Source organism: Chiloscyllium plagiosum, unplaced genomic scaffold (assembly GCF_037043375.1).
Source record: "Chiloscyllium plagiosum isolate Xiang-an unplaced genomic scaffold, Cpla_swu_hap1 HiC_scaffold_37, whole genome shotgun sequence".
Taxonomy (NCBI): domain Eukaryota; kingdom Metazoa; phylum Chordata; class Chondrichthyes; order Orectolobiformes; family Hemiscylliidae; genus Chiloscyllium; species Chiloscyllium plagiosum.
This window is the reverse complement of record NW_028270175.1, coordinates 20,360,750-20,387,159: the sequence shown is the minus strand read 5'-3', so window position 1 is coordinate 20,387,159 and position 26,410 is coordinate 20,360,750. Positions and strand designations below refer to the sequence as shown.

Here is a 26,410-nt window from a genome sequence, read left to right as displayed (position 1 = left end):
AGACAGATTCTCATTTATAGAAGATAATATTTTGCCTGGCACTTGTGTTTTCGAAGTTTTGCTGCATATTGGCACAGACTATACTCACTCTGCGTTATCATGGATTCGCTATCCACACACTTTAAAGGACAGCCCCAGACCCAATTTCTTTTTTTTTTTTGGCCTGTTGACTTGTCCATTCTGATCACATGGTCCTTCACAATAGATAGGAGGTTTAGTGGTAGTCACATTTTTTGTTATCCGTGTCCATGCCTCCATCCTCCACAGATAATGAGAATTGATGTACTTCAGCATCTGAGGGTTTACAATGAATGTTGTGTGAAGATGCCAATTGCAAATAAGATCGAATTCATCTGTGATTTCTCCAGATGATATAAACAGCTTGATGACATTCACTATTCAGGCTCAGAAATGAAGAATTACAGATCAGGCAAGTTGCACTGATGTTTGTGAAATTATATTTCAAAGGTGACTTGGACAGACTAGCTGAGTGGGCAAATACTTAGCAAATGCAATATAATGTGATGAATATGAGGTTAACCACTTTGGTCACAAAAAACGAAGAAAGATTATTATCTGAATGGTGGCAGTTTAGGAAAAGATGAGATACAAGGCGACCCGTGTGTCTTGGCATGCAAGTGCAGCAAAGCGACTTGGTATGCAAATGCAGCAAGCAGTGAGGAAAGCTAATGGCATGCTGACTTTCATAGTGAGAGATTTTGAGTATCAGAGTAACGATGTATTGCTGCAGTTGTGCAGAGGCTTGGTGAGGTCACACCTTCAGCATTGTGTGCAGTTTTGGTCTCCTGGTCTGAGGAAGGTCATCCTTGCCATTGAGAGAGCGAAGTTTCATCAGACTGATTCCTGGGATAGCAGGACTGACATATAAGGAAAGATTGGATCGATTGGGCTTGTACTTGTTAGAATTTAGAAGAATGAGGGGGCATCTCATAGAAACATATAAAATCCTGATGGGACTGGATATGCTAGATGTGGGAAGAATGTTCCTGATGTTGGGAAGTCCAGAACTAGGGGTCACAGTCTAAGAATAAAGGGTAAGCCATTCAAGAAACGAGTAATTTGCATCAGATTTTACTGTGGAGAAAGATATGGAAGCTAGAGAATTTGGGGAAATAAATAGTGCCATCTTGAAAAATGTCCATATTACAGAGGAGGCAGTGCTGGACGTCGTAAAATGCATAAAGATGGATAAATTCCCCTGGAAGCTGAACAAGTATACCTTAGAATTTTGTGGGAAGTTTGGAGTGCAGGTTCATAGCTCCTTGAAAATGGAGGTATGCAGATAGATAGGATAGTGAAGAAGGCATTTGGTATGCTTTCCTTCATTTGTCAAAGTATTGAGTACAGGAGTTGGGAGGTCATGCTGCAGCTGTACAGGTCATTGGTTAGGCCACTTTTGGAATATTGCGTGCAATTCTGGTCTCCTTCCTATCAAAAGGATATTGTGAAACTTGAAAGGCTTCAGAAGAGATTTACAAGGATGTTGCCAGAGTTAGAGGAGTTGAGCAATAGGGAGAGGTTGAATAGGCTAGGGCTGTTTTCCCTGGCGCGTCAAAGTTTGGGGGGGTGACCCTATAGAGGTTTACAAAATCATGAGGGGCATGGATAGGATAAATACACTTAAAGTCTCTTCCCTGTGGTGGGGAAATCTTGAACTAGAGGGCATAGGTTTAGGGTGAGAGGGAAAAGATATAAAAGAGACCTAAGGGGCAACCTTTTCACGCAGAGGGTGGTACATGTGTGGAATGAGGAACTGATGGAGGCTAGTATGATTGGAACATTTAAAAGGCATCTGGATGGGTATATGAATAGGAAAGGTTTGGAGGGATATGGGCTGGGTGCTGGAAAGTGGGACTAGTTTGGGTTGGGATATCTGGTCAGTATGGATGAGTTGGACCAAAGGGACTGTTTCCATGCTGCACATCTCTATAACTCTAGGGAATTAAATTCCTGGCCCCTTGCTGAGATATTTGTATCATCAATAGCTGCAGGTGAGGTGGTTGTAGAGTGGAGGTTAGCTAACATGGCGCCACTATTTAAGAAAAGTGGTAAGGGAACTATAGACTGGTGAGCCTGACATCATTAGTGGGCAAGTTGTTGGAGGGCATCCTGAGGATTTACATATATTTGGAAAGGCAAGGACTGATTAGCCTAGTCAACATGACTTTGTGCATGGGAAATCGTGTCTCACTAACTTGATTGAGGTTTTTGAAGAAGTAACCAAGAGGATTGATGAAGGCAGAGTGGTGGATGTGTTCTATGTGGACTTCAGTAAAGCATTTGACAAGGTTTCACATGGTAGGCTGGTTAGCAAGGTTAGATCACATGGAACACAGGGAGAACTAGCCATTTGGATACAGAACTGGTTGAAAGGTAGGAGACAAAAGGTAGTGGTAGAGGGTTGCTTTTCAGACTGGAGGCCTATGACTAGCAAAGTGCCATAAGGATTGGTGCTGGGTCCACTGCTTTTTGTCATTTATAAAAATGATTTGCATATAAACACATGGTTAGTAAGTTTGCAGATGGCACCAAAATTGGTGGTGCAGTGGACAGCCAATAATGTTACCTCAGGTTATAACGGGACCTTAAGATGGGCTGGTGGACCAAGGAGTGGCAGATAGAATTTAATTTAGATAAATGTGAGGTGCTACATTTTGGAAACACAAATCAGAGTGGGACTTATACACTTAATGATAAGTTCCTGGGGAGTGTTGCTGAACAAAGAGACCTTGGAGTGCAGGTTCATAGTTCCTTGAAAGTAGAGTTGCAGGTAGACAGGATAGTGAAGAAGGCATTTCATATGCTTTCCTTTATTGCTCAATGCATTGAATATAGGAGTTGGGAGGTCATGTTGTGGTTGTACAGAACATTGGTTAGGCCACTTGTGGAATATTGCATGCAATTCTGGCCTCCCTGCTATAGGAAGGATTTTGTGAAACTTGAAAGGGTTCAGAAAAGACTTACGAGGATGTTGCCAGGGTTGGAGAGTTTGAGCTATAGGGAGAGGCTGAATAGGCTGGGCCTATTTTCCCTGGAGTGTCATCGAGGCTGAGGGGTGGCCCTTGTAGAGGTTTATAAAATCATGAGGGGCATGGATAGGATAAATAGACAAGGTCTTTGCCCTGGGGTGCGGGAGTCCAGAACTAGAGGGCATGGGTTTAGGGTGAGAGGTGAAAAATATAAAAGGGACCTAAGGGGCAACTTCTTCACGGAGAGGGTGGTGAGTGTATGGAATGAGCTGCCAGAGGAAGTGGTGGAGGCTGGTACAATTGCAACATTTAAAAGGCATCTGGATGGGTATATGAATAGGAAGGGGTTAGAGGGATATGGGCCAATTGCTGACAAATGGGACTAGATTAATTTAGATGGCATGGATGAATTGGATCAAAGGGTCTGTTTCCATGCTGTACAGCTCTATGACTCTTATGACTGAGATTGGGAAGAATTTCTTCACTCGGAGAGTTGTGAACCTGTTGAAGTTTCTCCCACATACAGCTGTTGGGGCCAGTATATTAGTTACATTCAAGAGGGAGTTGGACATGGCCCTTGGGGGCAAAAGAGATCAAGGGGTATGGAGAGGAAGCAGGAATGGGATATTGAAATTGCATGATCAGCATGATTGCATTGAATGTTGGTGTAGGCTCAAAGGGTCAAATGGCCTACTCCTGCACTTATTTTCTAGTTTCTAAGTTCTGAATCTGCAAGGCAAGATTTTCGGTGGATGACAATTTCACCTGAATCAAGTCTACGTCCCATAATTAAGGTCAGCATTCTACTAAAGCACAGAGGGAATGCTGCACTATTGGAGGTATTATCCTTTGATAAATTTAATCTAGGTCCCATTTGCTCATTATAACAGTACACAGAAACATTAAGAATCATGTGCAACTAAAAGTGAGGAGTATTACTTACAAGCACAGTTACTGGTTTTTCATCTGATTTCTGTCTGAGACATATTTCTGCATGTGAAATGATTGATTCATTTATAGATACAGTAAAAGAAAATGTAGTTAATTCTGTCAAAAGAAATGTAGGATATGTCTCTGCCATGATAAGGCACTTTGTAAATGTCTTCCAAATTAAAATGTAAAGTTTTAGAAAGGGCTTACCCAACAATGAACTGTTCTGAAAACACCTCCTGGTGGTGGGTTCATGAGCAGCATCCACAGATATTTGAAAATAGATTATTTACCAGTTCAGTTGATTGATGAATGGTTCAAGGCATATTGGAGGAGAAACGAAGTAAGGATCTGAAAAATAAATGTGTAATCTGCTGCTTTGCTTGCCATGACATGATCCATTAATATCAGTAAGGAATCCCGCTGTATTTCACTCGAGGCAGCCTGATGAAACCACTGACATTGTAGGCTGGAGCAGAAATCACGGTAGCTCCCCAGTATCAATCTCCTGGCAGTAGGGAAACATTGCCTGATTAGCTTGGTGCAAGGAGGGATTTTCACAGGATTCCTGGCTGCCAGTGGCAAGATGTCATTGGGTTTGCTAATGAGCCCATTGAGGTCTATTGCCCAGAAGCCACAGTAATGATGACTCAGGGATTAAATGGATTCCACGTGGGTCTTCCATACTATCGGAAGTCTGTCCAGCAAAACCTGTCTGTTTTGCCAGCATGTTCCCAGGGGAGTCCTGTGTAGCCATAGGGTCGGTTCCTGATCAAGAGACCCAGTACTAGGGAGAGAGATTGCTGCTGCAAGCTAAAAATTCCATATGCATCCCTCTCCTGCAGTTTCCATTCTGCCTTTACTTACCTGCAACCTAGGGTACTTCCATGATCCTAGGCCATAGTTGATTGCAGTGAGGCCAGAAGCAATTATTCTTACTAGCACTTGGCACCAGCAGTGTGAGGATCTGCTAGTCTCCGGTAAATGACTCTTGGCAGGTGAGACCTCCTCCACTGGAGACTTTAATCACAGGGAAAGCAACCAAGTGGTCAGTTAAGTTTCTGAAGGGTACTCCCATTGGGTCTCCCTCACAGATCGAATGGGTCTTCCCCACTGATTCTGTGACCAGTGGTGAGACTCCTCCAGCCAAACCAAACTCTGAGCTCAGGTAAGCTAGAATGTATGCTTTTACACTCACTTGTATACTTTACATTTATTTATACTGGAAAATATGAACTTCTATAATTTATGCTTTTTTATGTTTAAGGTATTTGTAAACTTTAAAGCCAAAATCTGGACTAGTTCCCATTTATTCCCCATCTCTCTTGAAGTTGCTGCTGCTTGGTGGGATTACTTTGACAACCCTTAGGAGCCCCCAATGAAGATTAGAAAGGACAGGGGTGAAAATGAATCATAAATTGTTTGAAACAAACACAGAAAATGCTGGAGAATCTCAACGGAACTGACAGCGCACTGGTGGAGAGAGAAACAGTTAACGTTTTAAGTCTGATCTGACTCTTTTTTTAAATCTGTAAAGAAAAGTCTCTGTTACTGTCTCCACAGATGTTGTGAGACCTGCTGACTTTATCCAGCAGTTTCTGTTTTTGCTTCAGATTTCCAACATTCACAACATTTTATTTCTGTTTAAGTGATTCCTTTGTTACTGAAAACAGATGGTGGAGTTTTGGAAAAGTTTTGGTTCACTTGGGAGACATAGGCATTGCTGGCTGGCCAGCATTTATTGCTCATCCTTTGTTGTCCTTGAGAAGGTGGTGGTGAGATACTTTCTTGAACCGTTGAATTTATGTGCTGTCAGTAGACCCACAAAGGGACAGAATTTCAGGATTTTGACCCAGTGACAGTGAAAGAACAGCAATATATTTCCAAATCAGGATGGTGAGTGGTTTGAAGGGGAACTTGCAGGTAGTAGTGTTCCCATTACCTGCTGTCCTTGTCCTCCTCAATGGAAGCAGTCGTGGTTGGAAGGTGATATCTAAGCATCTTTGAAGAATTTCTATAGTGCATCTTGCAGATAGTGCGTACTGCTGCTATTGAGTGTTGGTGGTGGAGGGAATGGATGTGGTGTCAATTAAGCAGGTTGCTTTGTCCTGGATGGTAGCAAACTTCTTGAGTGTTTTTGGAGCTGCATTTATTCAGGCAAGTGGGGAGTATGCCATCACATTGCTGACTTGTGCCTTGTAGATGACAGATTTTGGGAGTCAAAAGGTGAGTTACTTTCCACTGTATTCCTATCCTCTGACCTGTGCTTGTAGCCACTGTGTTTGTGTAGAATGGAGCTCAAGAGGACTAACAATTATTAACTCAGTATTGTGGTCTAAGATCGGAGGCAGAATTTCATAGTTTCTAGACCCTTTCAGCACTTGAGCACCGAATGTAGAAGATTTTTCAACTTAGTATTGATTTCCTCTGTTTGCCTGTTCTGGTGGTCAGATAAAATCTCATGATATTATTTAAAGAGGACTTGGGAGTTAATTAGTGCCCTGACCAGCATTTATTCCTGAACCAATACAACTAAAACAAATTTGGAGTTGTATTATTTATCTCATTGTTTATGAGAATTCATGCACAATTCTGAGACTGAATTTGTCTTACATCATTATTTAATTGGCTAAGAAGCACTTTAGACCTTCTCAAAACAAGGCAGAAAAATACAAAAAAATAGTTTTCCTCTGTCAGACAGTCTGATGACTATGGATTTTAGAAGTAATTTCCAAAGCTATATATTAAAAACCACAGAATTTCATTTGGTAATACAGCTTTTTGGAACTGTGAGAAAAGTGTTTTTGATTTGTTACTTGCAAAGCACTTTGAAGTTCTTTGATGTGTGTTTTTGGTTTGAATAAGATTATTCTGAATCCTGAGAGGTTGCACTAATTTCACTTCATCATGCAATGCTTCCTTGTATTTGCAGCAACTTTGGTTTTGTTGCTGTAATTAGTTGAGGATGATTAACTTACAAATGAAGAATTAGAAAAAGCTGCAGCAATTACCAGGAATTAAGGACAGCAACAAGGAACTTAAAACACAGCACGTATATTCTATATCGAGTTATATACAGTCTTCTTAAAATAGGCTTTTGGCAAAATGTTTTGTATAGAAATATTTTATTACATTTGTTTATGGTCACAAAATATGGGACAAAACATTTGCAACAAAATTATCAACATTTTTTTATATATGAAGACTATTTTGTTACAGAATCCTCACAGACCAGGCAACAAAAACTAAAATCTGCTGTCTAACTTTTATGTGGTTCCTTATCATAATCTCTGGATGTCCTAGAACATGTGACAAAAATAATTATTTGAAGTGCTATTACTGTTGTCATATAGACAAATATGACTGCCAATTATGTACAGCAGGACCCACGGTTGCAAATGATGTTAGTAGCAAGATAATGTGTTTTATTGTGCTTGTGTTGATATCGGGTAAAATGTAAATCTGCACATTGGCTGAAATTGTGTTGTTAGTGAACTGTAAAAGATCTTTGCATGAAATTAAGCTGAAGTTGGATTTGGTGGCTCAGCTTAAAGGTAACATCTCTGAGTAGGTGGTACTCCTTCGTTGTTACACTGCAATGAAAATAAATAAACTAGCAGCTGTGTTGTCATTCCATTGTGATGGTATTGCGCTCAATTATTATATCCTTTCTACCCTCATTGACATCAGTTAACTTAATACTGCTAATACTCCCTGACCCTAACCACTTGCAAACCTGTAACATCCCTTCCATAACTCTTTTGTTCTTCGGAATCTAGATTTTTGTGCACCCCCCCCCCCCCCCCCCCATTTTTCTGTTGCTTGTGCTTTAGAACTCTTGGCTCCATGCTCTGGAATTCCATTTCAAAACCTCTCCAGCTTTCCACCTCCCTATTGTTCCTTAAGGCCTACTTTAATATCCATCTCACTTGATTTAATTGGGAGTCCATTTTTGTCTGTGCCTCTTTGAAGTTCCTTGGGATGCTTTTTTGGATTGAATCTGCTATAAAAATACAAAAGGTCATTGTTACTACAGATCAAGGATTCACCTTAAGATTTATGTAGCTATTATGGCTGAAATATCACATAAGGTTATAGTTTCACACATTGAACTATGAAGGAGCTAATTTTATTTAAAATCCCAGAGTAGTTTAATCAAACCCAAAAGTAGATATGCTATAGGCATTTTGTTCAAACCTATATTTAGGTTTAAAGATTTAAAAAGATGCTATCAAATTTTCAAATAGCTGCTGCAATGTTGTTATTTGTCATATATTAATAAACGACTCATGCTATGGATACACGAGAAAGGAGAGGCACTGAGCAATAAAATAACTGGTAAAGAACAACTAATCTTAGTCAGGCGTGACTGCAGTATTTGAGATACCCAGTCAGTCTGTCATCAAAACTAGGCTGCCTAGAGACATTACAAGACATTACTGCCTCTCTTGTCTGCCAGTTATACAGCTGTCTGCCTGTTGACACTCATCTCCTATATAATCCCACCATCTCATATCTTCCACGATGTGTTTTCTCAGCTCGGACGTATTTGATTACTTTGTAATGAAATTAGTCATTATCTTAACAACAGACAAGCCAGGCCCATCATAACTATCCAGTCACAAGCTGCTCATGTTTATAGCTGCTCCTTATTAGCTACTGTTATACCACACTGAGGCCCTTGCTAGTGGTACTGGCTCCCAATAGACAAGATATACAGTTTGGTGCACCTGAATGTAAGCTTGCGAGATTCAAGAAGAACATGGCTAGAAATAGCCAGACTTTCTGATGTTTTCATTTGTGTCTTCAGAATATGGATAATTTCTAGACTAAACTAGCTCTAAGTTCTTGGTTATTTCTGTATTTCATATTGTTTGTTTTTAGCCGTGGTTTCAATCAAAAGATAATTAACTGATACATCAGTAGCTCATAGAATTTAACATATGCCAGTGTTGGACTGGGATGGACAAAGTTAAAAATGATATGACACCAGGTTATAGTACATTAGGTTTATTTGAAAGTACAAGCTTTAGAGTGCTGCTCTTTTGTCAGGTAGCTAACATCTCATTTGGAATTTTAAAAAAAAATGTTATGTGCCACCTTTTTATTGTAACATGTTACATAATGTATCCTCCCCATATTCATTTCCCTACATCACAATGCTTCAAAAGTACTTTGTTGATTGTAAAGTATTTTCGAAAATCCTGAGGTCTTGAAAGATGCTATATAAATGTAGATTTTTCTTTATACCGCCACATGTACCTTCTGGCAGTAATACCTATTTTAGGAGTTGGAAGACAACTAAAGGCTAAACATAAGAAGAATCTTATATAAGCGCAAAGTTCCAAAAATTTAGAAATGAATGTTTGGATTCATTTGTAACCTAAATATCTTGAAGTCCAATTTTAATTTTTAAACTTCATGTTTCCACTACAACGTTGACTACATTTCAAAAGTACTTAATTGGCTTCAAGTCTTTTGAGTTGAAAATGTGTTGCTGGAGAAGCGCAGCAGGTCAGGCAGCATCCAAGGAACAGGAGAATCGACGTTTCGGGCATAAGCCCTTCTTCAGGAAGGGCTTCTTCCTGAAAAAGGGCTCATGCCCGAAACGTCGATTCTCCTGTTCCTTGGATGTTGCCTGACCTGCTGCGCTTCTCCAGCAACACATTTTCAGCTCTGATCTCCAGCATCTGCAGCCCTCACTTTCTCCTTCAAGTCTTTTGAGACAGCCAGTGATTGTGAAAGTGTTTCCTTTCGCAAAAGGCCCCTATAAAACAAATCAGTAACAAACATCAAGGCAACCCTTGGTCTGCGCTAAAGTAACTAAGTTGCACCTTTATTGTCGGGATAAAAATGAAATATTCTCTAGATCTGAAATAAAATGTGTAATCCCTCACTACTTTAAAATAAATCTTAGTCTCTCGGGTAGATTCGTGAACAAATGGTGTTACTTTACAGTGGTTATACTGGTACATTATTTCAAAGGACATTCATATTCCCTTGTGTGGAAAGTACACAAAAACCTTCCAGCTTTGTCAATGTCTGCTATGATAATACATTTTTGCAGTGCAAGTGATTTTGCGTAATCTTGCTTTTTATATAGTCCTGTTTACATTATTTGCGATTCTAATGTATTTATTTGTGTAAGCAAAAACACGTTTTTAAAAATTAAGCCATAAGTAGGATAGATTTAATTGCCGGTTCGGCTAATCAAGAATGTAATTCTGAACCGTCATATAATGGCGGACAAAAACCTAGCAAATTGCAGTTGGTGTTTCAGCGATGTGCGCATGAGCGCAGGCTGTTTTCTGCAGAAACTCAGTCCCCGTTTGAGTGACAAGATTATTTCTGGGTAGCCTATTTAATGTCTGAATTCTTGTTCAGTTTTTTTAAAAAATGGAATTTTCCATCCCTTTTCCCGACCAAGAGCACTAACGCAAGGAGGAGCACTTTCAGTAACTACTTTGGAGGGGGAGGGGAGAATATTAATATGAAGGGGATACACGAACTGCAGTGCAGGGGCGGCCTGCCGGTGGTCTCATTTACATTCCGCCCTCCGATAGGCTGCTGGTGGGAGTGATGTCTGCGGCAGACAGGGCGTAGATTGGAAGTTGCAAATAAGACATGTGACGTCAGTATCTATTTATGCAGGAGCTGCTATGCCAGGGAGTGATCGGAGAAGTGGTCCATTTACAACATCTGGAACCTGTGAGTGAGTACATTGCAGTACAGTGCCTCACGTCCGTTTGGTGTCCGCTTCGTTATCATTAAAGGGCCAGTCAGCCTTCTTGCCTGCACGTTGAACCCACAACTGGCACACAGTAGTGCCCACTTAAAAGTCCCCAAATTCAGTGAAAAGCTGATTTCATGAAAAAAAGTGTACCAAGCAATTTTTTTTTTTAAAATGCACTTTGTAAGATATCAAATACATTTTTCTTTAAAAGCCTGCAAAATAACTAACTTTTAAAAAGCATATTCCATAACATTTTAATATTTGATCTTTTAGTTTTTCCTCCAATTTCTTCTTTCCTTTCTCTCTTCTCTCCTCCCCCCCCACACGCCACCACCACCTTCGTCCCCAATCCAATTCACTTGGTGTAGGTTTTTTTTCATATGATGAAAACTGGATATGGAGATGATAGCAGGAGCTGTTGCAGTGTTTATGAAACAGTTGTTGGTTGAGCATGGATATTATCTGCTGTCATATTGTGATGACGGATTGAAAATTGACAAGTCTGCCTGGTTGTGAACACGGTAAGAATCATATCTTTATCAGAATTAACATATGTACAGTAATCTTTATAGACACAACTCAAATTGACTTGCCTGTTTAGGTGACAATATTGTGCATTACCTTCTTAAATGCAGCTTGACAATTTGTTGTGCAAATTTAGAACTTCTATAAAAAAGCTGCAATTTGTTTGTGAAGAATTCTGCTTATAGCAAAATCTCAAAAAATGACTTATTATTCTTCGACTGCCACTAATTCTTAAAAGGATGTGTAAGCACAAGACATTGTGTTCGCTCCCAAAAATATCTACATGAAAATAATTTCTTGAAAGGCATTTGTAAATATGACCTAAAATATTCTGACCTAAAATATTCTAAATCTTGGTATGTTTTGCAGTGAGCAGCAAAGTTACATAAAGAATCTTGATAGTGTCTTCTCCCCAAAAGCTTAAAAAAAACTGAAATTTTTATCACAACCTGTACATTAGTAAATTAGAGGGAGTGTTTCAAATTATTGTACACTTTCTGTAGATGTTGTCTCAGTAATTATAAATGATGGGATTTGTTTCAATTTATTTCTGATTAGTTTTTGCTATCCCAATACTGTACACGTGTTACTTGAAAAAGATATGTTACTGCAGTATGCAACCAGTTCTTGATGAATCCAACTCCAAAACGTGATGGATGGTGGAAATGTGAAATATAAGCAAAAAATGTGAAAAATACTCCAGGTCAGGCAGAAGCAAAGTAAATATTTCAGATTGATAATAATCTGTTTTAATTCTCTCCCAAGGAAGTTGCGTACCTGCTAATTATTTCCAGTATCTTCTGCTTTAACATTTTTAATAAGTAATAACCAGCTTCCTACTTTATTCCACAAAAATGATTTTCAAAATAAATATAACTGAAATGACATCTTTGAGTAAAGATTTATCTGACAATATCTCGTTATATTGTTGTTAGAATAATAAATTCTCTTGCACATATGACAGACAAATGACCATATAGGTGTTGTGGTTCTTTGATACCTTAATGGACAAATGCATCAACTAATGTGGTACAGACCAGGAAGGTGCCAGATGTAATCCTGCTCTGTTGTTTATTTAATAATCTCATCTGGGATGCCACTGGAGTGCTGTCATGATCTCAGCCTCCAGACTTAAAAAGAGAAAAAGAAATGCAGACTTTCACCTCCTGATGATTTCCAGCAGCCCCTTCTGTTATGTGGATGTCAGATGAGGACAGAATTGGATTTGGATGTGATATGCCACCATGTAACTTACTGAAATGTGTTGCCACCAATGGTATTGTATCCTAACTGGTATCAGCATCTTCAAGTAAGTGTGAAAGAGAAATTGTAATTTTCCTTGTGTTTGAGATGTGAAAATCATATGAGAAATCACACAATTTTTGTTTGAAATTAATAATTTTATCAAGTTTCAATTTCCACTTTTATATTCAAGTATGTGTTGATCTTCTTGAAATAAGGTAGCTGAATAATTCTTTCACAATTTAGCTAGGAGTTTCTCATGAAGTTACTTCACCAGTTTGAGTTTAAGCAAATAAATTTTTTTGAAAAAAAATCTTAGTGTGTGGGTCATTCTTTGAACATTTTTAATCACGAAAATTATTTTGTAAAATGTGGTTAAAAATGGAATGATTTTAACTTATTTGATTAACACTTCTATCCCAGCAATGATAAGATGTTTTACTCACTTTGACAATGAAACATGACTGATTTTTATAACATATTGTCAAAACAGCTTTCACATTGAGCACATTTGACTCATTTTCTTTCCTCTTTTCATGTTAATTTCAGTTGTGTTGTGCACTTCATGTTGTTATATTTTAAAACATTTGTTTTCTTAATTCAAATGCTGATTTATTACTGTTCATATTAATGAGTTACAATGTTTTTGTGACATTACTGGACCACAATCTGTCTATTTCAAGTTTTCATTAGATCAGTCAAAATAATAGGCACAGTACAAATTGTAAATTAATTGATTATAAACTAATATTGCAGACAATAGTTTTTTTTTTGCAGTGTAAATGTGCAAATTTTTGTTTCTAATCCTTCAAGGTCTCATTATGCATTCTGGAAGATATTGTGACTTGCTTGAATTTGGCCAAAAAACAGCTGGTATCAATTTCCAGCTAAGAAGAATTCAGTATTAAGATTTAGATAATGCTGTTGATTTAAACTCCCCCTTCCTGCCCTCTTGAGAAATATTTAACTGAAAATGTACAAAATATTTTGAATTCGTTTTGTCAGTGTCAAGGTATCCTTTTTGTTCTTGTGGCACAGTGCTATGTTGCTGACTGAGGGAGAATGCCTGGGTTCCCATAGGCTCTAGAGGTATGTCATAACATGCCTGACCAGGTGTTTAATAATACCTAAAGCTTTCCTCTTTATCAACCTTCTGTACCACTTGATGTAATTTGGTTTTGTTTTTTGGTGGGGTTGGCTGAGATGAGGATATTGTGCAAGACACTAGAAGAACTCCCAGCTATTCTTCAGTTAATTCCATGAGATCTTTAATGTGTATCAGTTACTACTGAAGACAGGGTCTCTGTTTAGTTCCTTATCGAAAGGATTACGCTTCTAATATGCAATAGGTATCTCCTGCACAGCTGTGTTGACATAATTTGTGTTAGTACCAAATCCAGACTCCTTTGACTTGAGGCATGAGTTATGTATATAGTCACATGATTCATCTTTATAGTAAGTTACTATGTTCCATAAGTAATTGACTGTGTGGACAGTGGTGTCATTGCCTCTCTCTGGAGACAAGTATGCATGACAGATGGTGAACAAAGAGGTAGGCGTTGGCAGGGAGATGGGAAGGTGTGGTTGATGTATGCACAATATTTGAATGGAACAGGCTCCTGACTTTTTTAAAACTATTTTTGAGATATTTTAAGTATATGATGAAGTGCCGATATGGATCTATCTCTGGCTTGATCCATTTCTAGGAAGGAATACCCAAATTTTCCAGCCATGAGTGCCAGTTGGCCTCAAATATGATTCCAGCTTTTAGCACAAGTAAAGGCATAACAAATGTAGATGAAGCAATATAGTTTGTCATTTCTGAGAAAGTTGTTCTGAGAAGGCTGTTTTCTTTAACTCAAGAGGTAAGGGATTCGATGCCTACTGACAAACCCTGATACCTCACCCAAGTGGACATCTTCAGGTGTAAACTTGGGGAATAATTGTCATACATTATTTGAAGAAGTAATCCACCTACATGATCCAAGAGTTGTAGTAATCTTCTTGTGACAGTAACTCAGCTAATCCTGTATAGACCAGGACTCCAGTGGAATATGTCCTACATAATCTATTGCTTCTGTCCAATAGGTATGGCCAGTGCCAGTGATTGATTTTTCTGTTCTTCTTCTGAATTCCTGAATGGGATGGTTTGGATTCTATGTTTTCCCTATGTTTCCTCTTCTTGTGATATTTTCTATTTTTTTTCTTTTTAATGCTACATTTGCAAACTTATTTTCCTACTTAAAAATAATAAAAAAGAATGCATCATTCATCTCTTTGGAATGAGTTTCTTTAATACAGAAGAAATGCTAATTCAAGCTTATTGCTTTCAGTTATCTATTTCGTCTTCCTTTTGCAGCAGATATACTTGTTGCCTACTAAAGTAAGTCACAGCAAATATACAGTATCCAATGCGAAAGGTTTAAATCAAGGCTTGGGTCAAAAGCAACGAGAAAATAATTCATTACTCCCAGTACTTTTCTAGTTTCACTATTGTAAACTAATTTGTCAAGTGACAATTTAATTGGATTTTAGTTATTTTCCTATAAGAGTTCTTATAGAGAACACCTTTTTAAAAAAATTTCGTACAATAGAAACCTATGCCACAGATAATATCATACAAGTAATATTGACTCTTTGACTAAGGAGGCCATTTAGCCCATCACAGCTTTGCTGGCACTCTGAAACTCTCTAGATTATTCTTTCAATCAGGAAACCTGGTTCCTTTGCATAAAAATTGGACCTCTTGTTTCTCAAGAATCTAAAAATCTGAATTGTGATACTTGATCTGATTGATTACTGCAAATCATATGGAACAAATAGAGAGCCAGGAGGATCTTGACATTTATTGAATGTAAACACAATGTCTTATTGGTGAGATGAGAATCATTGCTTTTCCTCCTTATCCTAGGTTGGTTTTTATCACTTTGCTCACTCGTTCGTTCGAGGGAATTGGAGAAATGAGCAGGAAAGCACCTTCTCACTAATGGCAAAATCTTGTCATGACATTGACATCATCAACAGTTTGATGTTTGGAAAGAGGTGAAAAAAACTTACAAAGCCATGCTTGTAATGGAAGGTGATATCCTTGGCACTTAAAAAATTTTCACTTTTGAAGGTTGAAGGTCCCAGGTTCATTTCCAGACTCTGAGCTAGTTGGTCTTAGTTACAGTTGACTATATTGCCTTATTGGTTTAGGTAGATTTCTAATGCTGAATCACAATGAAACTACTTCTGTTGGAAAATGTACATAAGTAAACTTTCTGTCAGAATGGGATTGAGCTGAGCTGTGATTTTTATCCTTTGATAAAGCAACTTGTCAACACAAAAAAAAAATCAATTCCAGTAAACTGTTCTTTCTCCTAATGGAGAGGGTGGTACTGGACAAAGGTAGTGTCTAAAAAAAATAGACATTACCTTATGTGTGAAAGGAAATTGTTCTGCTGTCCTCTGGTAAGAACAGCAAATTCCTAATACTTGGATCTTTGAAAATTCCAACATCACTCTCCAAATTAGTAGATTCAGTAATTTAAACATAGTCGCATTGTATTCTGAATGGTAATTGTCTCCTCACTATTTGCTGGTCATGCTCATTCAATGCATGTATTTAATACATTACCATCAAGTGAGAGTCCTTTTAGCATAAACCAATTGCAATCAAGTCATAAGACATGTGTAACTTGTGTATTTTTAAGGTGTTATCTTAGGATAATTTGTTTTTCCAATTGTAATAAACAATTGATAATTTGGCAACCTTGTGTAATCTGACCAGAAATTTACCAGCATGGGTATTAGATTATAGATTATAATCAGAGTCCTAGAGCTGGAATCAGATCCTTCTGTCCAACTCATCCATGCTGACCAGATATCCTAGATTAATCTTGAGCTGTTTGCTCGCACTTGGCCTATTTCCCTAGAAACCCTTCCTATTCATGTATCCGTTCAGGTGTCTTTTAAATGTTATAATTGTACCAGCCTCCATCACTTCCTCTGGCAGCTCATTCCATACACTCCCCACCCTTTGCATGGAAAAAGTTGCCCCTTAGGTCTCTTTTTTAAAACTTCCCCTCTCACCCTAAACTTATACTCCCTAGTTTTGGACTCCTCCTCCCCCCCCCCCCACCACCCAAAGAAAAGACCTAGTCTATTTATTCTATCCGTGCCCCTCATGATTTTATAAACCTCAAAAGTCACTCTTCAGCCTCCAACACTCCAAGGAATACAGGCCCAGCCTATTCAGTCTCTCCTTATAGCTCAAATCCTCAACTCTGGCAAAATCCTCGTAAATTTTTTCTGATCAAATTTCACAACATCCTATAGGAGGGAGACCAGAATTGCACACAATGTCCTCTACAGTTGCAACATGACCTCCCAGGTTCTATTCTCAATGGTCTGACCAATAAAGGAAAGCATACCAAATGCCTCCTTCATTATCTGATCTACCTGAGACTCCACTTTCAAGGAACTGAACGTGCACTTCAAGGTCTCTTTGTTCAACAACACTCCCCAGGACCTTACCATTAAGTGTATAGGTCCTGGTGATTTGCCTTTCCAAAATGCAGCACCTCTCATTTATCCAAAATAAACTCCAGGGGACCCAGCACTGATCCCTGTGGCACACCACTGGTCACAGGCCTCCAGTTTGAAAAGTAACCCTCCACCACCACCCTCTGGCTCAATGTAGAAGACAGTTCTTTATCCATTTGGATAGTTCTCCCTGTATTCTATGTATTCTAACCTTGCTAACCAGTCTACTATGAGGAACCTTGTCGATCGCCTTACTAAAGTCCGTATCGATCACGTCCAACACTCTGCCCTTTTCAATCCTTTGTTACTACTTCAAAGAACTCAATGAAACTTGATTTCCCATGCACAAAGCCATGTTGACTATCCCTAATCATTCCTTTACTTTCCAAATACTGTCCCGCCGGATTTCCTCCACCACCGCTGTCAGGCTGACTATTATATAATTCCCTGGCTTTTCCTTACCACCTTTCTTAAATAGTGGCACCACGTTAGCCAACCTCCAGTCTTCTGGCACCTCACCTGTCACTCATGGTTGGAGATTTACTAAATAATAGAAGACTTTACCACAAATAATAATTTGTGGTAGAGGAGGCATTTTCAAGATGGCAACCTCTAACTACTGGAATACAACAAGAATCCATGTTGATGCCACAGTATTATTTACAATGTATGTTAATTACTTGGATGATTAAAGTGAATGTACTATTGCCAAGTTTGAGTGACATAAAAGTAGGTAAGATGACGTGTAGTGAGAGTGATAGCATAGTCTACAGAAGGCTATAGACAGGTAAAGTGACTAGGCCAAAAACTTGACATATGGAATATAACTTGAGAGCATGTGCATTTTGACAGGAAGAAAAAATGAGCTGAATATGACTTAGATTGACAAAGACTGGAGAAAGCTACAGCATAGAGAGATTTAGGGGTTCTCATGCAGGAATCACAATAGCTAGCATCCAAGTTCAGCTGGTAATATAGAACATAGAAGAATAAAGCACAGTACAGGCCCTTCGGCCCTCGATGTTGTGCCGATCCAAGCCCACCTAACCTACACTAGTCCACTATCCTCCATATGCCTATCCAATGCCCGCTTAAATGCCCATAATGAGGGAGAGTCCACCACTGCTACTGGCAGGGCATTCCATGAACTCACGACTCGCTGAGTAAAGAACCTACCCCTAACATCTGTCCTATACCTACCCCCCCCCCCCCCCTTAATTTAAAGCTATGCCCCCTTGTAATAGCTGCCTCCATACGTGGAAAAAGATTCTCACTGTCGACCCTATCTAAACCCCTAATCATCTTGTACACCTCTATCAAGTCACCCCTAAACCTTCTTTTCTCCAATGAAAACAACCCCAAGTGCCTCAGCCTTTCCTCATAGGATCTTCCTACCATACCAGGCAACATCCTGGTAAACCTCCTCTGCACCCGTTCCAGTGCCTCCACATCCTTCCTATAGTATGGCGACCAAAACTGCACACAATACTCCAGATGTGGCCGCACCAAAGTCTTATACAACTGCAACATGACCTCAGGACTCCGGAACTCAATTCCTCTACCAATAAAAGCCAGTAAGCCATATGCCTTCTTCACCGCACTATTACCTGGGTGGCAACTTTCAGAGATCTGTGTACATGGACACCAAGATCCCTCTGCTCATCCACACTACCAAGTATCCGACCATTAGCCCAGTACCCCATCTTTTTGTTACTCTTACCAAAGTGAATCACCTCACACTTAGCTACATTGAACTCCATTTGCCACCTTTCTGCCCAGTTCTGCAGCTTATCTATATCCTGCTGTAACCTGCCACATCCTTCCTCACTGTCTACAACTCCTCCGACTTTCGTATCATCCGCAAACTTGCTCACCCAACCTTCTAACCCCTCCTCCAGGTCATTTATAGAAATGACAAACAGCAATGGTCCCAAAACAGATCCTTGCGGAACACCGCTAGTGACGGCACTCCAAGATGAACCTTTGCCATCGACTACTACCCTCTGTCTTCTTCCAGCCAGCCAACTCCTAATCCAAACCTCCAACTCCCCCTCAATGCCATACCTCCGTATTTTTTTGCAGTAGTCTACCATGGGGAACCTTATCAAACGCCTTACTAAAATCCATATACACCACATCTACCGCTTTCCCTCGTCCACCTCCTTAGTCACCTTCTCAAAGAATTCAATAAGGTTTGTGAGGCACAACCTGCCCTTCACAAAACCATGCTGACTATCCTTGATCACATTATTCCTATCCAGATGTTCATAAATCCTATCCCTCACAATTTTCTCTAAGACTTTGCCCACAACAGAAGTGAGACACACCGGCCTATAGTTACTAGGGTTATCCCTACTCCCCTTCTTGAACAAGGAAACCACATTTGCTAGCCTCCAATCTTCTGGCACTACTCCGGTAGACAACGAGGACATAAAAATCAAGGCCAATGGCTCTGCAATCTCCTCCCTTGCTTTCCAGAGAATCCTAGGATAAATGCCATCAGGCCCAGGGGACTTATCTATTTTCACCCTTTCCAGAATTTCCAACACCTCTTCTCTACATACCTCAAAACCATCCATTCTACTTAATTGTGACTCAGTATTCACATCGACAACAATGTCCTGTTCCTGAGTGAATACTGACGAAAAGTATTCATTCAGTGTCTCCCCAATCTCTTCAGCCTCCACACGCAACTTCCCACTCCTATCCTTGACTGGACCTATTCCTACCCTAGTCATTCTTTTATTCCTGACATACCTATAGAAAGCCTTAGGGTTTTCCCTAATCCTACCAACTAAGGACCTTTCATGTCCCCTCCTTGCTGCTCTTAGCTCTCTCTTCAGGTCCTTCCTGGCTACCTTATAACTCTCAATCGCCCCAATTGAACCTTCACGCCTCATCTTTACATAGGCCGCCCTCTTCCATTTAACAAGGGATTCCAATTCCTTATTAAACCACGGCTCCCTCACACGACCCTTTCCTCCCTGCCTGACGGGTACATACTTATCAAGGACACTCAATAGTTGCTCCTTGAACAAGCTCCACATATCAATTACGCCCTTGCCTTGAAGCTTACTTTTCCTAAGTCATGCCTCACCGCATCATAATTTCCCTGCCCCCAGCTATAACTCTTGCCTTGTAGTGCACACTTATCCCTCTCCATCACAAGAGTAAAAGTCACCGAATTGTGGTCACTATCCCCAAAGTGCTCACCTACCTCTAATTCTAACACCTGGCCTGGTTTGTTACCCAGAACCAAATCCAGTATGGCCTCTCCTATTGTTGGCCTAACTACATAATGTGTCAGGAAACCCTCCTGCACACATTGGACAAACACTGACCCATCTAACGAACTTGAGCTATAGCTTTCCCAATCAATATCAGGAAAGTTAAAGTTCCCCCATAACAACCACCCTATTACTTTCACTCTTCTCTTGAATCATCCTCGCAATCCTTTCTTCTACGTTTCTAGGACTATTAGGAGGCCTGTAAAAAAAAAACTCCTAACAGGGTGAGCTCACCTTTCCTATTCCTAACCTCAGCCCAAACTACCTCAGATGGCGAGTCTTCATCCATCGTCCTTTCCACAGCTGTAATACTATCTTTGACAAGCAATGCCACACCTCCCCCTCTTTTACCCCCACCTGTGACCCTACTAAAACATTTAAACCCTGGGACCTGCAACAGCCAATCCTGTCCCTGTTCTACCCATGTCTCCGTAATAGCCACAACATCGAAGTCCCAGGTACCAACCCACGAAAGGCAAATGAACAATTGGCCTTTATTTCAAAGGTAATAAATTAAAGTATAAAGTCTCATTAAGATTATGCAAAGCACTCGGCAGATTGCCACTGGAATATTGTAAATAATTTTGGTCCCCTTTTGCGAGAAAAGGTAAATTGGCTTTAGAAGCAGCCCAGAGAAGGTTCATTAAGTTGAGTCTGTAATGTAGGATTTTCTTAATAGGTTGGACTTGTACTCATTTGGAGGCGAGCAGAATGAAAAGTGACCTTATTGAAACCTTTTTGGAGGCTTGACAAGTTGGTGCAAAGAGGTTGTTTCCCTGTGTGGGACATTCTAGAATCAGAAGGCATAATCTCAGAATAAAGGAAGATGAGGAGGATGTCTTTATTGCAAAAGACAGTAGAAGCTTGGCTGCTAAATGTATTCAAGACTGAGATAGAGTTTTAAACAGTACGGGAATCGTGGGCTATCGGGATGAGACAGGAGAAGTGGATTTGACAATCGTCAGGATTGTATTGAATTTGAATTGAATTTATTGTCACATACCGAGGCACAGTGAAAAGCTTTGTCTTGCGAGCAATACAGGCAGATCACATAATTAAGTAGCATAGGTAAATAGCAGTAAAAACAAAAACACAGGTAGAGGCGAATGTGAAGAGTTTGAGTCCATTCAGTATTTAGTAGGGTAGAAACTGTTTTGAAACCAGCAGGTGCGTGTGTTCAGGCTTTTGTACCTTCTCCCCAATGGTAAAGGTTGTAGAAAAACATTGCCAGGGTGGGATGGATCTTTGAGAATGATGGCGGCCTTTCCTTGACAGTGGGCCTGGTAGATGGAATCTATAGATGGGAGGTTGGCCTTTGTGATTGTCCAGGCCAAGTTCACCACACTCTGTAACTGTCTCTGATCTTGAATGGTACAGCTGTCATACCAGGTAGTAATACATACAATATCTCTGGCTGTGTATATTCTGGATGTATATACATCTCTGAAATTATATGTAACTTGCTACCAGATCTCTAGTGGTGCTTTACACACAAACTATTTAGCTGCCAGATTAGAGTCTCATGCTGTGATGATCTCATTGAATCATTTGATCATCATTTGATGGGCTGAATGGCCTACTTCTGGTCCTATGTCCTTTGGTTTTATGATCACAATTGGCATGAAGGATTAAATAAGTAGATTATTAAAAGTAATTACTTTTCCTTGTCTAATCTTTAGGAAGTGTACAAATTTTAGACCTACCTCTGAAATTATATGTAACTTGCTACCAGATCTACAATGGTGCTTTACACATAAACTATTTAGCTGCTAGATTAGAGTCCCATTCAGTGATGTTTGCATTGATGTCAGTCAAGGCAAATGCTTCACATCTCTGGATCAAGGAAAGGAAAAACAGACCTTCTACTTGATTATCTATGGCAAGAGTTCCTGTTCATGACCTTAATGCATGCAAGTACTTGGGTTAAACTTCTCCATACCTTTCCACAGGTTAACTTAAAGATCACAAACACTAGGTTATAGTCCAACCAGTTTATTTGGAAGTACAAGCTTTTGGAGTGCTGCTCCTTCATCAGCTGGTGTTATGTGATTTTTAACTTTATCCACTCCAGTCAACGCCAGCACCTCCACTTCATTATTTCCACAGATTGGCACTGGATTATTAATTCTTGGGATGTGAGGGTCATTCATTGGCTATTTATATTTGCCCTGATAAGAATAGTAATGAATTACTATTAACAACAGATTAGTTTGCTAAGATACCTCCAAGATGTCTTGACAGTTAACTATATTGGTATGGGTCTAAGATCAGATGTAGACCAGACTGAGTAAGATTGCAAGTTTCCTTAAAGGATATCAGTGAACAGGATGGATTTTAATGTGAGGCTAACTGCTATATTGAACTCACATTTATCTTATAACCCAGAGGTCTCCACTAATAATTAGTCATGCTATAACCGCTACGCTATTGTACTCCTGCTTAAGTGACAAGGATGAGAAACACAATGTTGAATGGTACAATAAAAAGCTATTTGATTAGATGTTTTTATTTACCTTTTTAAGGTGCATCAAGGTATCATCATTTGGATCTCTGTCTCATTTTATCAAAGATGACAAGGTCAGTATCTTTAAAAAAACATTGTAACAAAGCCAAGACACCAGTTTGTAGACTTAAAGTTCCAAAGAACCATGAAGGTTTGCAGGACAGAAAGAAGCTATTTGTTTCATTGTGTCTGTTGAATCCCTCTCTTTGTAAAGTAATCCAATTAGCCCTGCTTTCTCCCATATCTTCCTATCCTTCAAATATTCCTGCTTTTGAGAAAGTTTTCTTTGATAAATGTAGCTCAGCATGATATGAAGTATTAGTGACAAGTTTCTGTGTTGTATCTCGGTTTGTCTGAAACTGGCTGCTTTCACAGAAATCCGTAATTACTGCAATTAGCCAAGGTCCCAAAATTGACTTGTGGTTTTACTGGTCATGAGCTCACAAGTTAAATCAAGTCGAATTGAGAATCGGTATCGTTAATGTTTTTGAAAATCTGCTTTTAATGTGCATTGTGTAGAATTTGCGCATTAGCCAAAGTTGTTTCTCCTGATCACCCAAGGAATGATCTTTGCAAAGTAAATGTATGTGGAAATGTTGGGTTAGAACAAGACATGGAAGGCTGTGATGATTTATCCATCAGTTAGTTAAATTGCTGATGTTACTATTCAGTGCCATAGTTGCAGAAGGTCATTTGAGTGAAGTACCGGAGGGATACTTCCATACATGTTAATGTATTCAATCACATTTTGAGGAAGGGACAAAAGTGGAAATGAACAAACAAAAACTTCTTTGAATAAGTATAACTGGGTAATTCTTGATAAAATGTGGAGCAGGAGAGTTGGCATTTCAGACAGTACCCTTCATCCTGATGCTGCTTGATCTGTTGTGTTTTTCCAGCTCCACATTTTATCGACTCTTGACTTTCCAGCATCTCAAGTCCTTACTATTTCCAACTGGGTAGTTCTGTATATTTCACTGACATTTTGAACTCAAAATCTCCTCTTGGTACTTGTTAATGAACTTGGTGATTTCAGTCCTTCAACTGGTATCAGACTGTAGATGAGAATTCACAAAGATTCAGCAAGTACAACTGAGCTAAAATAATGGTTTTGACTAAAATTCAGGAGGGTGGCACCACTAAATCCTTCAATGATTTTGCTTCCTCACTCTGATTGCAGGTCCAACTTCTGTATGATGACCTTAATTACAGTTCCACCACATTGTGCCATGAAACTTCATGTATCATTCTAATTTTCATTTTTAGCTTTACAGAATTCATGTTAAGTACAATGTCTGAATAACTTTAATACAGATACTCAAATGTAGGAGCTCAGGTAGAGATTAGTAATGCAATTAAACTGTTGATTCCAAGTAGAGAATGTAGTGCTGGAAAAGCACAGCAGGTCAGGCTGCATCCGAAGAGCAGGAAAATTGACTTTTCGGGAAAAGCCCTTCATCAGGAATGAGGCTGGGAGCCTCTGGGTTGGAGAGATAAATGGGAGGGGGTGAGGCTGGAGGGGAAGGTAGCTGAGAATGCAGTAGGTGGATGGAGGTGTGGGTAATAGTCATAGTCAGAGGGGAGGGTGGAGCATATAGGTGGGAAGGAAGATAGACAGGTGGGAAAAGTCATGAGGGTGGTGCTGATCTGGAAGATTGGAACTGGGATAAGATGGGGGGAGGGGAAATGAGGAAACTGATGACATTCACATTGATGCCATGGGGTTGGAGGGTCCTGAGGCAGAAGATGAGGCATTCTTCCTCCAGGCATTGGGTAGTAAGGGAGTCGCAGTGGAGGAGGCCCAGGACCTGCATGTCCTCGGTGGAGTGGGAGGGGGGAGTTGAAGTTGTCAGCCACATGGCGGTGGGGTTGGTTGGTACGGGTGTCCCAGAGATGTTCTCTGAAGCGCTCTGTGAGTAGGTGTCCTGTCTCCCCAGTGTAGAGGAGACCACATTGGGAGCAATGGAAACAGTAAATGATGTATGGAAGTGCAGGTGAAACTTTGGATGTGGAAGGCTCCTTTGGGGCCTTGGACGGTGGTGAGGGGGGATATGTCGTCGCAGGTTTTGCAATTCCTGCGATGGCAGCGGAAGGTGCCGGGAGGGGAGGGTGGTTTGCTGGGGGATGTGAACCCGACGAGGTAGTCACAGGGGGAACAGACTTTACAGAAAGCAGGTAGGGGTGGGGAAGGAAATATATCTCTGGTGGTGGGGTCCATTTGTAGGTGGCAAAAATGGTGGAGGATGATCCAATTATATGGAGGTTGGTGAGGTGGAAGGTGATGGCCAGGGGACTTCTGTCCTTGTTGCGGTTGGAGGGGTGGGGTTTGAGGACGGAGCGGGAAGTGGATGAAATGCGCTGAAGGGCATCATCAACCACGTGAGAGGGGAAATTGCGGTCTTTAAAGGAGGAGGCCATTTGGTGTGTTCTGTGGTGGAACTGGTCCTTCTGAGAGCAGATGCGGTGGAGGCGGACGAATTGGGGAAAAAGGTACAGCATTTTTGGAGGAGGCAGGGTGGGAGGAGGTGTAATCCAGATAGCTGTGGGAGTCAGTGGGTTTGTAGAAAATGTCAATGTTGAATCGGTCACCATTGATGGAGATGGTGAGGTCTAGAAAGGGGAGTGTTAGAGATGGTCCAGGTGAATTTAAGGTCTGGGTGGAATGTGTTGGTGAAGTTGATGAACTGTTCAACCTCCTTGTGGGAGCATGAGGTGGCGCTGGTACAGTCATCAATGCAGCGCAGGAAAAGGTGGGGAGTGGTGCCGGTGCAACTGCCGAAGATGGACTGTTCTATATAGCCGACAAAGAGACCGGCATACCTGGGGCCCATGTGGCTGCCCATGGCCAAACTGTCGTCTGGAGGAAATGAGAAGATTCGAAGGAGCAATTGTTGACTGTGAGGACCAGTTCAGCCAAACGAATTAGTGTCAGTGGAAGGGTACTGGTGGGGACGTTGGGAGAGGAAGCAAGGAGGGCTTGGAGGCCCTGGTCATGGTGAATGGAGGTGTTTAGGGACTGGATGCCCATGGTGAAGATGAGACATTGGGCGCCAGGGAAATGGAAGTCTTGGAGGAGTTGGAGGGCGTGGGTGGTGTCCCGAAAATATGTGGGGAGTTCCTGGACCAGGGAGATAGGACAGTATTGAGGTATGTGGAGATGAATTTGGTGGGGCAGGAGCAGGCAGAGACAATGGGTCAATGACACTCAGCTACATTCCCCTCCTCCCCAGCCCCACCCCCCTCTCCCATTTATCTCTCCACCCCCGAGGCTCCCCCCCTCATTCCTGGTGAAAGGCTTTTGCCCGAAAAGTCTACTTTCCTGCTCCTGGGATGCAGCCTGACCTGCTGTGTTTTTCCAGCACCACACTCTCGACTCTAATCTCTCGCATCTGCAGTCCTCCCTTTCGCCTTGTTGATTTCAACAGTCCTGTTTAAGTTATCTAGAAATATAAATAGATCTCTTGATGATTCAGTAAGTTTATACATGTGCAACTGAACAATGAAGACCACAAGATCACAAGCTTAATTTCTCATAGTTTTAAATTACTTGATCCTTGGTCTAAGGAAGATTCCCATACCTGTTCACTATCCAGTCACCCTTGTTTGAAGTGCAATCTGTGAACTAGTGAAATATGCATCAGGTTTATTAGTGATGCCTGTGACTAGACTAGCT

At 40.4% G+C, this 26,410-nt stretch overlaps 1 protein-coding gene across 7 annotated transcripts in view; it reads left to right on the top strand.

The window, feature by feature from the left end:
- LOC122540348 (uncharacterized) overlaps positions 1-26,410 on the top strand; it is a 263,160-nt gene that overhangs the window by 116,826 nt on the left and 119,924 nt on the right. For 4 of the 7 annotated variants that reach the window (XM_043675941.2, XM_043675939.2, XM_043675945.2 and 1 more), the window contains 3 exons: positions 10,572-10,628; positions 15,332-15,462; positions 22,757-22,811. The exons of 1 other annotated variant lie outside the window; for it this stretch is intronic. In XM_043675941.2, coding sequence (XP_043531876.1) covers positions 10,572-10,628; positions 15,332-15,462; positions 22,757-22,811 — 243 coding nt within the window. The remainder of the gene's footprint in view (positions 1-10,571; positions 10,629-15,331; positions 15,463-22,756; positions 22,812-26,410) is intronic. 2 more of the 7 variants (XM_043675942.2, XM_043675946.2) reach the window with 2 other exon arrangements.